We start from the raw sequence: 16,928 nt of genomic DNA on the forward strand, positions 1-16,928 counted from the left end.
TCATAGCTTTCTCACGACCAATTAAAAAATTGATCCATAGCACCCAATGAATGGTTATTGCACCTTCTTACGAATAAATTGCGGTGCATGTGAATAAAAAGCAACACATATCAAATTCGAACGAAAAAGTAATCAAAGTAAATGGAGAAAATATTATCCCTAACCTGGCTCTGATACCAATTGTTAGCAAAATTATACTTTCATGTATAATTTCTTTAATTCAATATACAAGAAATTACACTACAAGATCTTAGATAACATATTTCTCACTATTATTATAATCTGAATTTCATAAGAGGATTTAGAAGACTTATCTAAATCCATCGTGCAAAACTCTTGATGTAGAGATCCTTGATTTTGGCATTTTCTTCTTTGATTTTATAGTGTTTTTTCTCACCCTTTTAGAAACAACAGAACGTCAATTTTTAAAGAGAGAGGGAGACAACGTTTAAAACTTCTTTTTTCAAAACATTTTTCCTTAATGCCAAAATTTAACCTTAATGAAGTGAGAAGAGATGGATTTATTTTAATAATTGAAAAATAATCCCCACTGATTTTAATATAATTTTAAGTCTAACAATCATCACATAAGACAATCTTTTCATTAAAATAATTTCATAATTACATGAACCAATATTAGATTAAATAATCTAACATCCTTTTGTTGATGAATTATTCAAACAACCAAATATCTATTATACCATCCTTCATCTAATTACAAAATCTAGTATAGTAAATCAGACAAGCATTCTCCTGAAACACAATACAATTTTCCGTAAAGTTTTATAAATAATTTGTTATGTTCTTAAAGAAACTAAGGTTTTAATTTTTAACATTATTCCATCAATAGAATCCATCACGTAGGAACCTCAACTAGTATTCCATCAATAATTAATTGGTTTCTGAGAAGTTTCATGCTTATATTTGCATATATACCAACATTTTAACTCCAAAACTACCTACAATCCACTCTCTAGAAAAATAGAATGCTTTAAAACCATATGCATGAGTTACTGACACATGTCTGAAAAATTTATCACTTATGGGAACATGAAACAAGTCCAAAAAAATAATTACATAAAACAAATCAAAACCATACATTATCACTTATGGTAACGTGAAACGAGTCCATAAATTGACAAATACTTGAGATGTGAACATTGAACAGTCACGATTCTACCATTTTTCATAAAACAGACTTCCCTTCCTATGTCTCCAACTCCTTCGTAAAACAACAGAGATAAGAAAATATTAGAGGAGCAACAAAGGGAAAAGGGATAAAAACTTTACCTGTGATAGTATATGAACCTTAGGGTGGGAACAACATGTTCGGTGACAAGGTCTCCTAATTTCTGAGGATAAACTGAGACACGATGCCACTGAATGGTAGAGCAATTGGCATAGTCCTTAGGGTTCTTGTTAAACCCTAATAGAAAATCAACCCTTCCTAATAGAGCAAACCCTTCCTAATAGGGGATTAATGAAGCAATGGAAAGATAAATACTAGCAGTTATGCTAATCTTATGCTCCTCAAACCCATTATCACAGACAGAAACACCCACCATAACAACACTAAGCATAACGGTAACGGTGCTGAGATCGTGTGGCGGAATGGCCTTCATGGCCCTGTGGAGGTTCTCCAAGGCGTCATTGTATTGCTCCTTGCAATCCCCAAGCACCACGGTGATCTTCGACGAGGCCTTCATGTTCTTGGCGACAAAGAAGATGGTGAAGTTGGCCTAGTAGGAGTAGGCTTTGATGGCGGCCTTATTGTTGTGCAAGATATACAAAAACTCATTTATTTTAAGCACCCTATCAACATATTTCATTTCTCTCTATCGATCTTCTTTTTTATTAAAAGGAGGTCCAAGCCAGACCTATATCCTATAATACCTATATTTCTTTTTTTTTTTCTCTCTCTAGGTATTTTATAGCATAATGAATGTTCATAAAACATTTTTCTTCATTCTTACAATAAAAAGTTGGTAGTGTTTTTAAAGTCTTGATGTGATAATTTGGAATCCAAACAAAATAATTTAAGAGTCAATAGTAGAGTTTACCATTGTGGATACTCTAAGGTCAATGATGACCATAAAGTGACACTCACTATAAGTTATTTTTTGACACTCATTTGTCCTTATGCAAGAGACACTACCTTGAATAATGCTTTATAAGTATAAATAATTGATGTAAAAAAACATTTTCTATGAATATTAACAATGGTTTTAATGTAAAAAAAAGTATTTTCTACACTAGTTACATGCAACCGATGTAGAAAGTTAAAATTCTTGACATCTAATAAGTACAATTAACAAACTAATAAATAATTAATTATATCAATCATTTAAGATACTGCACCGATGCTTCCTTATTTTCCATTTTTAAGGTAAAATATGTTTTTAATTTTTTTTATTTTAGATAAAAATTAATATTAATTAGTCTCCGTAGTTTAACTTTAATCAATTTAAACTGTAAAAAAAACTTTGAACAATTTATAACCGCTAGAAAAATATTGGTTTTTGTCTCTCCTTACACACGTTTTTCATCATGAGAAACCATTATTTTTTCAAGAATTAAATCAATCAAAATTGATGAAAGTTAACATTTGAATATTAAACTCAAATTTTACCGAAAGTATAAAACATATTTTATCCTTTTTTTTTTATAAATTTGTTACAGTGATAACCAAAAAAAGCATTAGATTCATCCGTTTCGCAACGGCTGGCTGCAACTTGACCCTATAATTTGCCTTTTCCAGTTCCAAACATGGCAACAAAATTGTCCGTTGTTTTAAGCTTTGAACATAGATTTATATTGTAAGGTGATCAATTCAGTTGGTGTCCCTAATAATCTAAGTCCGAATCAACTAATTATGAACAAGTGGCACTGGATTTTGAAGTCTTAAACTTCTTAGGCTGCGTTTTATTTGAATTTCAAATCATATTATTCCTTTCTTCGTAAATGCTTGCAAACTTTTTTACTTTAGGATAAATTCTACGACTTTTTATTTCTTTTTTTATATATTTATATTTTTGAGCAAATGAATATAACAGTTAAAAGACCAATATTTTTTCTTTGGCAATTGATCGTCATCCATAGTAGTAAAATATGGTCTGAAAGACAATATTTATAGGAAAGAAAAAGAAACTGTTGGAATGAAATTTTCATATCTTATTATTAACTTTGAAAGTCCATATTATAAAGTAGTATATAAAAATATGAACTAAAGTTATCCCAAATAATGTGGAATTTGGTGTGTTGTGATATCTTTCGGAATACAATAATTAAAATATGGTAACCAAATTAACTCCTTGTTAAAAAAAAGACAATACTTACCGAATCCAAACAATATATTATTATTTAAAAAGAAAAAGAAAACTTTTGGAAGAGTCAATTTTCATTACAGTAGTAGAAACGAAGGGAGACAATTATTTTGAATCCTCGATCACTTTCAAATGCATGCATGGTGAAGGTCAAAAAACATAAGCGCAAACTACGAAAACTGCTAGTACGTAGTTAATATTATATAATACAAAAAAATAATGCAAAAGCAAAATCGAAAATGATTTGGAAAAGCACAAAGTTTCGTGCCTCCTGCTAACAACTTCTCGCCATGCATTCTCTATAAATAGACACCAAATCTACGACATGAAACTCCATCCATCCTACGATCATTCATTTCCAATTATCAAAGATTTTTCAAGTAAGATAATAAAACCAAAAATTGAAATTAACCAGAAACCATGATAGCCTTTCGCTTATTCCTAGCACTATCACTTCCTTTCTTTCTCTCTTCTTTCGTTTCTAGTTATTCTTGGAATGACGTTAAACTTTGGTGTAGCCAAACCCCAAACCCTGAACCATGTGAGTATTTCCTGAGCAATAACCCCACTCACCAATACAAACCCATCAAGCAAAAATCCGAGTTTTTCAAACTTTCATTGCAACTTGCTCAAGAACGTGCCCTAAATGGCCATGCAAACACTCTTTCACTTGGTTCAAAATGCCGTAACCCACGTGAAACCGCTGCTTGGGCTGATTGTGTTGAGCTTTATGAACAAACCATTCGTAAACTCAACAAAACCCTAGACCCTAGCACCAAGTTCTCCCAAGTTGATACCCAAACATGGCTCAGCACAGCTCTCACTAACCTTGAGACATGCAAAGCCGGGTTCTATGAGCTTGGTGTTCAAGACTATGTTCTACCTCTGATGTCTAACAATGTTACCAAGTTGTTGAGCAACACCTTGGCACTTAACAAGGTTGAATATGAAGAACCAAGTTACAAAGATGGGTTCCCAACATGGGTGAAGCCAGGTGATAGAAAGCTGTTGCAAGCTTCTTCTCCAGCTTCTAAGGCTAATGTAGTTGTGGCAAAAGATGGCTCTGGAAAGTACACAACAGTGAGTGAAGCTGTAAATGCTGCACCCAAGAGTAACAGTGGAAGGTATGTGATATATGTGAAGGGAGGGATATACGATGAACAAGTTGAGATCAAAGCAAATAACATAATGTTGGTGGGAGATGGTATTGGGAAGACCATAATCACAAGTAGCAAAAGCGTTGGAGGGGGCACCACAACCTTCCGTTCAGCCACTGTTGGTAAGCTAATAAACTTTTCTGACTAACTCATCTTCTTTAATATCCATCTCTTAGGACAGTTTGGGTGGATAAGCTTATCGAGAAACACTTTTATGAGAAAAAAAAGTAGTTTTTCTTAAATTCAAATTAATTTGTAAAAATTCTTTTATCTTTGAAAGAAGAGCACCAGACCAATTTGGATATAAGATTAAAAGTTGTTTTTGTGTGTTTCCTCTACTGAAAAAAAATTCCATATATAAAAAAGCTCTCAAACACACTTTTGGTTTGTATCCAAACAGACAGGAAAATTTCTACATATTAACACTTATGTATAAATTAGAGTTAAGTTATAAAAGAATTCATTTTATTCTTTTTTACTCTCTCAAAAGTGCTTCTGGATAACCTTACTTAAATAGACCATTGATGATGGAAAACGAAATAATAAATTATCCAAGGATTAAGCATTTGATAGCATATATGATTTTTGCAGCTGTTGTTGGAGATGGGTTTATAACACAAGACATCACATTTAGAAACACTGCCGGTGCAACAAACCACCAAGCTGTTGCATTGCGTTCTGGATCAGACCTATCAGTATTTTACAGATGCAGCTTTGAAGGTTACCAAGACACACTATATGTGTACTCCGATAGACAATTCTATAGAGAGTGTGACATATACGGCACAGTTGACTTCATCTTTGGTAATGCTGCTGTTGTGTTCCAAAACTGTAACATTTATGCAAGAAACCCTCCAAACAAAGTTAACACAATCACTGCTCAAGGAAGAACCGATCCAAACCAGAACACTGGCATTTCCATTCACAATTCAAAGGTTACTGCTGCCTCGGACTTGATGGGGGTTAGGACTTACCTTGGAAGGCCTTGGCAACAGTATTCAAGAACAGTTTTCATGAAGACTTATCTTGATAGTTTGATCAATCCAGAGGGTTGGTTGGAGTGGAGTGGTAACTTTGCATTAAGTACTTTGTACTATGGAGAATACATGAACACAGGACCAGGTTCCTCAACAGCAAACCGTGTTAATTGGTTGGGTTATCATGTCATTACAAGTGCTTCCGAAGCCTCAAAATTCACTGTTGGGAATTTTATTGCTGGAAACTCATGGTTGCCTGCCACCAGTGTGCCTTTCACCTCTGGTCTTTGAATTTTTTTTTTTGTCATCTCTTGATTTGTAATTTGATTAAATAGTTTCATTTCTTTTAATTTTGTTTACTTTTTTTTATAATTTATGAATGTTGTCCAAGTGATTACAATTTGAAAGCATATTTTATTTTGATGGATAAATAAATATCATTTAGTTGGATTGATTTCATTTTTTGCTGGTTATTATCTATCGATGCACATATACATTCTTCAATTTATGTCATGTTTTATAATTCCTTTAATTTGCCCATCTTAATTATTCTATAGGCCATTTTATAATATAACGTATTTCATACCAATAAGAATTAGACACAATCAGTAAATAGTTAGATTCTTTAAACATGTTGATAAACATCAATTTTTCTGCTCATGCATATGAATAATAAGACTTCGACAAGGGTCGATTTTCTGATCTGCATATTGAAAATGATGAATAGTAAAAATTATACAAAGAAAATTAGTCTAAATAAGTTGCAAGAGAAGTCAACTGAAAGTTGAAAGCAGCCCTTTTCCTGTCACTAATCTATAAAGTCTCTAACCCTCTGTCAAAATTTATGAAATTGATTTTTGAACACCCAATAAGAAAGTGTTGTTGACCCAGTGTTTGTAATTTGCGAGCGTTATAAATTTTCACCGAATTGAGCCTATTAAAAGTTAAAAGTTAAAACTTAAAAGAAAAAAAATAAGTGTAAATAAGTCACTCATACTCATTTACAGTGCTCATTTACAGTGTTTAAAGTTGTTAACAAAATAATCAATTTTTTGAATTTTATAAAAAATATCAGTAATTTTTGTAATATATTCTTTTATCTCTAATTAAATAGTATTTATATCCCTTTACCTTAATAACAACAAATTCTCATTAATAATAACAAATTAATTTATAAATTTGATGAATTAAGATCTTTTTACTTCATCATCTAATTAATTGTATCTGATATTACTTGTGAAAAAATAAATAATTTTTGGAATTAAATAATAATATAAATACAAATAAATACTAGTAACTTATGAATTTTTTTTATGAGAATTAAAAAAAAACTATTATATTAAAACATGAAGTATTGATTGAGAATAATTTTAAAAAATATTAAATGTAATGTTTATTAATTTTATAAAATGACATTTTAAAATATATTTTTTAAAATGACTTATATTTTAATTTTGGAACGGTTGGAGTATTGTAGAAATGGAGTTATTGTTAAAAATAACCCACAATGTCACTATTACTAAAGTCTTTGATCCAAACCTCATAAAAATTGAAGAGAAAAAAAAAATACTTGAACACACAATAAAAAGTATTTGTTATGGGGCACAAGTAAGAGGACAAGGGAATTCAAAGAATGCTAAAGGAAAAGGATAATTGAGATAAGTCTGGATGCCATTTTTATTCCACTTTCTATTACATTTATACTACTAATGATAACTAATCCGGTTATAATAGAATGGAAATGATAACAACTTTTACTTTTGTAGTAACTGCTTGAATTGCAAATGGAAATGAGGCACGTGTTGTATTGAGCTAACTGAGTCTATGCATAATCTTTAAGGTAATTGGGCTTCTTAATGGTTCTTCTTGGTCTGTTAATATTATTTGCCTCTGGTATGTTGTCTGGTGTGGCCTCTGGTATGTTGTCTGGTGTGGCCTCTAGTGTGTTATCTGATATAGGAGTTCTACTATCAATACCTTCATATCCAAAAACAACATTGTCTTCAAGGTTGTGCGAAACTCGCAAATCATCCCAACGCTTCTAGGAGTTATCTTCCGATGCCAAACCTTCCCATTGGACTAGGACCAGTTTGTCTGAAGGAGAGACAAAAGTATCCCACTTCCAATCGAGAATGGAGAGTGGGACCAAAAGAAGGTGGTCATCCGCGGTGGATGGAGGAAGCCGAGTTGGGGTCTCAGGTACTGGTCCTAGATGTGGCTTCAGAAGAGAAACATGGAATACTGGATGAATCCGGGATGACGCCGGTAAATGCAACTTGTACGCAACAGGTCCGATACGTTCTGCCACCTGAAAAGGGCCAAAATATCATTTTGATAATTTGGTATGAGCCTGGGCCACAGATGTTTGGCGATGCGGATGAAGCTTGACGTAAACCCAATCTCCCAAAGAAAATTGAACATCCCGACGATGCTTGTTTGCGGTGAGTTTCATGTCCTCTTGAGCTTTGCGTAACCGGCGTTGTAGAGCAGCGTGTAAAGTATCTCTGTCTGTCAACATTGTATCAATAGCTTCCACCGAGGAGGTGCCCTGTAAATAACAAGGGATAAACGGGGGAGGTTTGCCGTAAATCACTTGGAATAGAGTCATGCCGGTGCTAGAGTGGATGGTCGTGTTGTAAGACCATTCTGCAAGTGCCAAGAATTTGGTCCACTGAGATGGCTGATGATGGACATATGAACGGAGGTATTGTTCCAAGACGCGGTTGAGGACCTCCGTTTGACCATCCGTTTGTGGGTGGTATGTGATACTCAGTCGGAGTTTGGTGCCACTCAATTGAAACAACTCATGCCAGAAGTTGCTAACAAAAATGGAGTCTCTATCAGACACCAGGCTTTGCGGAAATCCATGAAGCTTGCAGACAATGTCAAAGAAAAGAAGAGCGACATTGTAAGTTGACTAATGCGGTGGGAGTGCCCCGAAATGTGCCCCTTTGGAGAACCTGTTGACTACGACGAGAATGGCGATGTACCCTTGAGACAGTGGCAGACCTGTAATGAAGTCGAGGGACAAATCTTCCCAGACTCGAGATGGTATAGGAAGAGGCTGTAGTAAGCCAACAGGCTTTTGTGTTGTATATTTCGTTTGTTGGCAGGTACTGCACTGGGCCACAAAGCGGCGGACGTTGGCCGTGATATGAGGCCAATCAAAATTTTGACGAAGACGATGAACAGTCTTTGTGACACCGGTGAGTCCTCCGAGCGGGGAAGAGTGAAACTCCTTAAGGAGGATTGAAGTGAATGGTGTCGGAAAAGGGAGCCAAATGCGACCCTGCCGGAACATGAGGTTGTTTTTGATCGAAAGATCAGGATATGCTTCGGGACGTGAGAGGAGTTGACCGAGAAGATCAACATACTGAGGGTCTCGTAAGAGAGTCTGTCGGAGATTGTCCAAGAAATCAAAATAAGGCCTCGATAATGACAAGCACATAGCCTCTGGTACTGGAATTCTGGACAAAGCATTGGCGACCACATTTGTTGCGCTGAGTTTGTATTTAATGGTATAATCATAACCTAAAAGCTTGGACAGATAAGTCTGCTACTCCAGGGTTTGAATAACTTGAGACATAAGATCTCGGAGACTCTTGTGGTCAGTGAGGATGATGAAAGGGTTGCCCAGCAGATAATGGCGCCATTTGCAAACTGAAGATGTGATGGCATGCAACTCCCGGACATACGCGGGAGCTCGTTGTAAACACGGACAAAGAACTTTGTTATAATAAGCTATGGGGTGGCCATTTTGAATCAACACCACACCAATGGATGAGCTAAACGCATCAGTCTCAAGTGTAAATGGTAAAGAGAAATCCGGCTTGGCTAGGATGAGAGCTTTCCACATCAAGGTTTTGAGATCGTCAAAAGCCTGGGTAGCCGTCGGAGTCCAAATAAATTGGTCCTTACGCAAAAGGTTCGTAAGGGGGGTAGCAACTGTCGCGTAGTGCTTTATGAATTTACGATAGAATCCAGTCAATCCAAGAAATCTGCGTAAAGCTGTGGTAGACGTGGGAATTAGCCAGGCTAATATGGCTTGTACTTTATCAGGGTCGGGTGCCACTCCTTGGGCCAAAATGACATGGCCAAGGTAGTTAAGCCTGTTTTGTTCGAAGACGCATTTGGATTGTTGGAGAAGAAATTGACGTGTGTGTAAGGTCGACAGGATGGTATCCAAATGAACCGCATGAGAATCCAAATCAGTGTTGTAGATGAGTATATCATCGAAGAACACTGCCACATATTTTCTCAGGAATGGTTGTAACACATCATTCATGGCCGCCTGAAAGGTGGACGGAGCATTACAGAGGCCAAAAGGGCATGACCTTAAACTCGTAATGTCCCTGGTGCGTCCAAAAAGTTGTCTTGTGGATATCATCTTCAGCCATGCGTATATGATGAAAGCCCTGGCACAAATCTAATTTAGAAAACCATGAAGCTTGCCCCAAATCATCAAGCAACTCATCGATTGTCGACATGGGAAAACGATCCTTGACCGTGATAGCATTTGATGTGTGATAGTCCATGCCACAATGCTATGCACCATCCTTCTTCTTTACCAACAATATTGGGGAAGAAAAAGGACTGTGGCTCGGCTGAATCAAGCCGGCCTCGAGCATTGCCGATACTTGCTTCTCAATCTCCATTTTCTGAAAATGGGGGTATATGTATGGATTGACATTTACAGGAGGTGTGTTTGGAAGGAGGTGAATGTGATGTTGGATATTGCGAGGTGGAGGTAAGTGAGAAGGATCGTCAAAAATGGCGGAATAGTGGTGAAGAACTGAAATATCGGAGAGGGTGTGGGTGAAGAAGGAGGGTGCATGTGAGAAGCTGGGTGGGGGGTGACTGGGGTAATGTGAAAAAGAGTAGAGATGCTCTGGGTCTGAGCAAAATGCTTGAATTGATGGGCTGAGGTACCCTCTATTGCATTCAAACTGATTTGGGGAAGCGGCACATGCTTAGGTGAAACTGATAGAGAGATCTCAGATGGGAAATCGATCTCCTTGTCGGTGATGAGGAGGTGTAAGCGAGGCTTAAAATGATGGCCGGGGGCCCACTTCTCCTTGCAATGGTAGCATAACCCACGGTCGCGACGAATCGCCATTTCCTCGGTGGAGAGTCACTTGAAAGGGAGCTTGATGGTGGGACCGAAAGAGGTGGCTAGGGGTTTATGGAACATGGGAGAAGGGGAGGGAGGCACCCTCGAGCTACGGCCTCTGTCCATCAACTTATCCTCTTGGAGTCGTGCCAACTCTGCGGCCTGAGGAAGAGAAAGAGGCTGAAGTGCCTGAACTTTGCGCTGGAGTTCAGGAATCAAACCCGAGATGAAACAATTGAGCAAGAACGAAGGAGCGAGGCCGACGATACGATTGGCCAATCGTTCGAACTCAGTAAGGTACTCCGTAACTGTACCCTGTTGCTGGAGCTTAAACAGGGCCCCCTAGGGATCTTCATAAAAAGATGGAGCGAATCGAGATTCTAAAGCTTGAAGCATTACGGACCATGAAGGGAAAAATCCATTTCGCAACATTCACTGATACCAAGAGAGCGCAGGCCCATCCATGTAAAATGACACAACTATGAGACACTCATGTTCTGGAATGGTTTGATAGTCGAAGAATTGAGATATTTTAAATATCCACCCGAGAGGATCGTGACCATCAAATCTAGGTACGTCCAGCTTCATATGGGGACAGTGGATGACGGGGGAAGAGGGCTGAGGTGATGGGGTAAGAGAGTTGGAATTTATGGTGAGAGCAACAAGACTATCTAGGATGAAGTCGATTTTGGAAGTAAGGGAAGAATGGATGGAATCCATTTTAGTGTTCAGGGTGGTGTAGTTTTGGGTGAAGGTCGCCTGGCCTTGGGTGAGGGTCACCTGGCCCTGGGTGAGGCGATTGACAGCCTCCTCTAAGCAATCAGAGGTGACCTGGCAAGTGTGGTGTTCGGGCATGGCTGAGGGAGAGAGGTCAGACCAATTGTTATGGGGCACAAATAAGAGGACGAGAGAATTCAAAGAATGCTAAAGGAAAAAGATAATTGAGATAAGTCTCGATGCCATTATTATTCCACTTTCTATTACATTTATACTACTAATGATAACTGATTCGGTTATAACAGAATGAAAATGATAACAACTTGTTTATTTTGCTTTTGTAGTAACTGCCTGAATTGCAAATGGAAATGAGCCACATTCTGTATTGAGCTCATTGAGTCTATGCATAATCTTTGAGGTAATTGGGCTTCTTAATGGTTCTCCTTGGCCTGTTAATATTGTTTGCCTCTAGTATGTTGTCTGGTGTGGCCTCTGGTGTGTTATCTGATATAGGAGTTTTGCTATCAGTATTATTGACCAAGTGTTTGTAATTTGTGAGTATTCAAATATCTTCGCTCAAAAGCTTGTAGGTGGACCCCATTTTGCAGTCATGATAATCAAATCCTTGAATGCATTAAATTCTTGTAATACCAAACACAAGCGCATGTACATTTGTTGCAATCTCATCTTCTCACTTCTCTGTTACTAAATGTAAACCCATATCCATACTTTGTAACATCTTCCATCCATGGCTCTCTCAGACATTTCCACTCCCACCAGGTAAAGTTCACACCTTTTCCCCTCTACATTCATCATTTTCCCTCCCTCATGTTTGGTAATGCACCATTTTCTCTTCTCTGTTAAAAAAAGACCAAGTTTTTATTTTTTGGTTTAAACAACCAGCTGATCAAGAACAGGAAGAATATAAAAGTCATGCATGCCTCTTTTTGTCAACCGTTGAACCTATTTGGGTTATTCATATCAATTTCTTAATTTGTGTCCCATGAAGATTCAATGAAGATCTTATGCCATACCCGTTTAGGGTTTAATGTTACCATCGTGTTTGAAAATCTTGGCACTTCTATATAAAAATGTTTTGAATGCCATGATATTTGGATTAACTTATTTTAAAAAGCATTTTTTAAGAAACTTCTTTTCCCCTCATTATGAAAAATTAGGATAAGGCTGTTGATAATGTTGTAGTTGAAGAAGCTGTTAAGACTTAAAAGAGATTTCCATGAGGCTTTTATTGTTGTTGTTTTAAAAAAGTGGTTTTTAAACACAATAGATTTTCAGACTAGGACTTTAAACTATTGATCATTATGGCCCTGTACACAACTCTTGATTACCGACTCTACTCTTCCAATTCTCAGAGCACCGTGCTGCATAACATAAGCAAGGGTGGTAATCAAGATTGTGACCAAGTAATTATTGAAAAATCATCATATTTTTTCACAGCACATCTTTCACATTGCGAGTTTTCGATGTTTTATTTTGCCTTGCCGGAGTTTGAAAAGCTATTCTCTCACTTTTGTTGTTTAACTCGTGCGACATTTTATGTTAAGCACTAATAGTTAGGCCATGGCCATGATCTGTAACATATTTAATTAGCTTAATCCCTAAGTGATGAATGACGTCAGCAACATTTTTACCTTTGTATACACAGTATTTTGTGATCACCTTTAAATTAGCTGGTTTGGCTGAAATTTGAACAATGGAAGTGACTTGAATAGTAGGGTTGAATGGACATACTTTTCAGCAGTTGACACTAGACACTGTCTTGTGTTATTGCAGTTGTCCAGATGAAAAGGAAAGTGACTGTGACTCTCCGATTGAAAGCAATGCTTGTGGTGATTTGAGTTTGACAAAGGAGAAAACTTTTGATCTTCAAACTGTGTCACCTCATTCTTTTGGTCAAGGTTTGCCATATGCACCTGAAGGGTGGCCTAATCCAGGTGATGTATTGGGCTGGAAAGTATTGAAAAGGACCTCCCATGCTGGAGACGGAGCTTCAGAACCGAGCTTTATGTTTAGCAATACATTGAATCAAATTTTCCTAACTTGGGAATTGAAACATTCTTTGATTTATTTAGCTGGCAGATCCCGCTACTGGGAAAACTCCCAGAAAAGGTTAGCTTAAAATTACAGTTTTGCAATTTTCTTTTCAACCGGGTGATTCTATTTTCTCATCTTGCAACTTTTGTTGTCCCTTTTTCATTTTAAATATTTCTTATTATTTGATATATATGGCCTTCTAGCTGTACTATCTTTGCCCATTACTCCTCCAGTGAAGTCCCTGGAGACCGAAGAAAATGGCAATTCCACATAATAGATTGGCACGAAGAAGTAGTTAAAATGGAGAACACAAATCTGCAGTCAACTAACTCAGAAATTTTCCAGACTACTTCATCTTCGTCAATGCTTAGCGCCTAATCAAGATGCAAATATCGTCATTGATTTTTGCGATCAGAATGACAAAGAGACAAGAATTGATTCAACTGAGATTTCAAAAGGCATCTCAGATTCTGAAGAAGGATCTGCTATGCAGACAACTGTAAAGAAAGATCCCAATGCAACCACTGTTCTAGAGAATCTTGATGAGGATCTTGATACCTTGGAGAACGTGACTGTTGAGCCTCATACTGAGACTTAATAAGATCATGCCACTTTGGATAATGAAATGATACAGCACTGCAAGAAAAAGCTTTCTTTCCTTGTTGATGTAGACTTCCCTTCTCTGATCTCTTGTAATGATGTTGTGGTAGAAGTTGCAACACTCAATTTTGAGCAACTGGCACAGGTAAAGTAAAGTTGGTGGAACAACCTCCATTAATCAGTGAGACTTTTCTGGAGGCACACAGATTCTTAGTAGACTTGGAGTCAAAGAAACATAGAGTTCTTGGTTTGAAAAATGAGTAAAAGGACAAAGTAGCTGGGATAGAGTTCGAAATGGATAGAAACTCTTCAGCAATCGATGATCAAATTGTTGAAATATAAACTTGATTTGGGCCTAAATTAATTATTTGGTTCCTTGGACTTAGTTATTTTGGGCTTAAGTAATTATGGGTCATGTTTCTAGAGAATTCTTGTAGTGTTTGGAGTGTCTAGATATTTCTTATGGTTGTAATATTTTCTAGAATACTCTTTGGATCTCTAGAGTTGAGAACTCTCTAGAATTAGTGTGTCTAGAGTTCTCCTTAGAGTAGTATAAATAGAGATGTAATCCTACACATTTGTATCAAGCAAAAATACAAAGTTCTCTCCTCCATAAAGAATTCTCCTTCTTATCAAGTTTTTATTCAAAGCCTCCAATATTCCTAAACATAAAAAGCCTTATTTCCAACAAAGTGGTATCAGAGCTTCAAGATCCTCAAAAGATGGCGAATGGAGGTTTTCCTTTCCAAATGTCGATGCTCACAAAGAACAACTATGATAATTGGAGTATCAAGATGAAGGCGCTACTAGGAGCTCAAGATGTGTGGGATATCGTAGAGAATGGCTTCGAGGAGCAAGATGAAGCCTCGCTAAGCCAAGGTGTAAAGGAGACGTTGAAGGAGTCAAGAAAGAGAGACAAGAAAGCTCTCTTTCTCATTTATCAATCGGTGGATGAAAATACATTTGAGAAGATATCCAATGCAACGACGGCCAAAGAAGCATGGGATAAGCTTCAAACTTGCAACAAAGGAGTTGAGCAGGTAAAAAAGATTCATCTTCAAACTCTTAGAGGTGACTTTGAGCGTTTGTTTATGGAGGAGTCCGAGTCAATTTCTGATTATTTTTCTCGAGTATTGGCCGTAGTCAATCAACTTAAAAGAAATGGTGAAGATGTTGATGAGGTGAAGGTCATGGAAAAAATACTTCGAACTTTAAATCCAAGTTTTGACTTCATTGTTACTAACATTGAAGAAAACAAGGATTTAAAGACCATGACTATTGAGCAACTCATGGGTTCTTTACAAGCATACGAAGAAAAACAAAAGAGAAAAATTAAACAAAAGGAGGCTACGGAGCAACTACTACAACTCAACGTAAAGGAAGCAAACTATGCAAATTACAAGAGCCAAAGAGGACGAGGTCGTGGCCAAGATCGTGGACGTGGACGAGGACATGGAGGAGAAGGAAGAGGTGGTTACAACAACCACTCCAACAAATTCATCAATGGAGAAAGAAGTTGGAATCCACAAGTAACAATAGGTCGTGGAAGAGGAAATTCATGGTCGAGGTATGACAAATCACAAATCAAGTGCTTCAATTGCAACAAGATTGGTCACTACGCATCCGAGTGTAGATTCTCGAAAAAGGTTGAAGAGAAAGCTAACTTTGTAGAAGAAAAAGGCAGAGAAGAAGAAATTTTGCTACTCGCGTGCCAAAACAAATTTGAAGAGAAAAGAAACAAGTGGTACCTCGACACTGGCGCAAGCAACCACATGTGCGGCGATCAAAGCATGTTCGTGGAGATCAATGAAGCGGCAACTGGCGATGTCTCATTTGGAGACGACTCAAAGATACCAGTCAAAGGCAAAGGTAAAATTCTCATACGTTTGAAGAATGGGAGTCATCAATTCATATCCAATGTCTACTATGTGCCTAACATGAAGGATAATATTTTGAGCTTGGGACAATTATTAGAGAAAGGCTATGACATCCATTTGAAAGAACATAGTCTTTTCTTAAGAGATTGTAGACATAACTTGATTGCTAAGGTGCCTATGTCAAAGAATAGAATGTTCCTCTTGAACATTCAAAATGATGTGGCAAAGTGTCTCAAGGCTTGCTCTACCGACTCTTCGTGGCTATGGCATCTACTATTCGGGCACCTCAACTTCGACGGTCTAGAACGTTTAGCGAAGAAGGAGATGGTGAGAGGCTTGCCTAGCATCAACCACCCAGACCAACTTTGCGAAGGATGTCTAATTGGGAAGCAATTTCGTAAAAGTTTTCCAAAGGAATCAACAACAAGAGCAACAAAGCCGCTAGAGCTCATACACACCGATGTCTATGGACCAATCAAACCCAATTCATTTGGTAAGAATAAGTACTTTCTCCTCTTTATTGATGATTATTCTAGAAAAACCTAGGTTTATTTCTTGAAGGAGAAATCAGAAGTGTTTGAAAACTTTAAGAAGTTCAAAGCCCTCGTGGAGAAAGAAAGTGGTCTTTCCATCAAGGCCATGAGATCTGATCGAGGAGGAGAGTTCACTTCAAATAAGTTCAACAAATATTGTGAAGACCATGGAATCCGTCGCCCACTGACAGTGCCAAGATCGCCACAACAAAATGGAGTAGCAGAGAGAAAGAACCGGACCATACTTAACATGGTGAGAAGCATGTTCAAGAGCAAGAAGATGCCGAAGGAGTTTTGGGTTGAAGCAGTGACATGTGCAGTTTACCTAACAAACCGTTCCCCAACAAGAAGCGTGCATGAGAAGACACCACAAGAAGCATGGAGTGGAAGGAAGCCTGGGATCTCTCACCTCAAAGTGTTTGGAAGCATTGCCTATACCCATATTCCAGACGAAAAGAGGACAAAGCTCGATGATAAAAGTGAGAAGTACGTGTTTGTGGGTTACGACTCAAGATCCAAGGGGTACAAGCTCTATAATCCAAATATTAGAAAGATCGTCATAAGTCGCGACGTGGAGTT

The 16,928-nt window shown here is 37.4% G+C and overlaps 1 protein-coding gene across 1 annotated transcript; it reads left to right on the forward strand.

Annotated features, from left to right (window-relative positions):
- Positions 1 to 3,688: 3,688 nt before the first annotated feature.
- LOC114405375 (pectinesterase 2-like) lies at positions 3,689 to 5,817 on the forward strand. The gene is made up of 2 exons (XM_028367948.1): positions 3,689 to 4,602; positions 5,072 to 5,817. The coding sequence occupies exons 1-2, from the start codon at positions 3,744 to 3,746 to the stop codon at positions 5,746 to 5,748; spliced, it is 1,536 nt and encodes a 511-aa protein (XP_028223749.1). The 5' UTR covers positions 3,689 to 3,743; the 3' UTR covers positions 5,749 to 5,817.
- The last annotated feature ends 11,111 nt before the right edge of the window (positions 5,818 to 16,928 follow it).

Source organism: Glycine soja, chromosome 3 (genome assembly GCF_004193775.1).
Source record: "Glycine soja cultivar W05 chromosome 3, ASM419377v2, whole genome shotgun sequence".
NCBI classification, from domain to species: domain Eukaryota; kingdom Viridiplantae; phylum Streptophyta; class Magnoliopsida; order Fabales; family Fabaceae; genus Glycine; species Glycine soja.

Coding starts and splice junctions, on each gene's coding strand:
- LOC114405375 (XM_028367948.1), top strand. CDS start 3,744: ATGATAGCCTTTCGCTTATTCCTAGCACTATCACTTCCTTTCTTTCTC. Junction 4,603..5,071: donor CTTCCGTTCAGCCACTGTTG/GTAAGCTAATAA, acceptor TGATTTTTGCAG/CTGTTGTTGGAGATGGGTTT.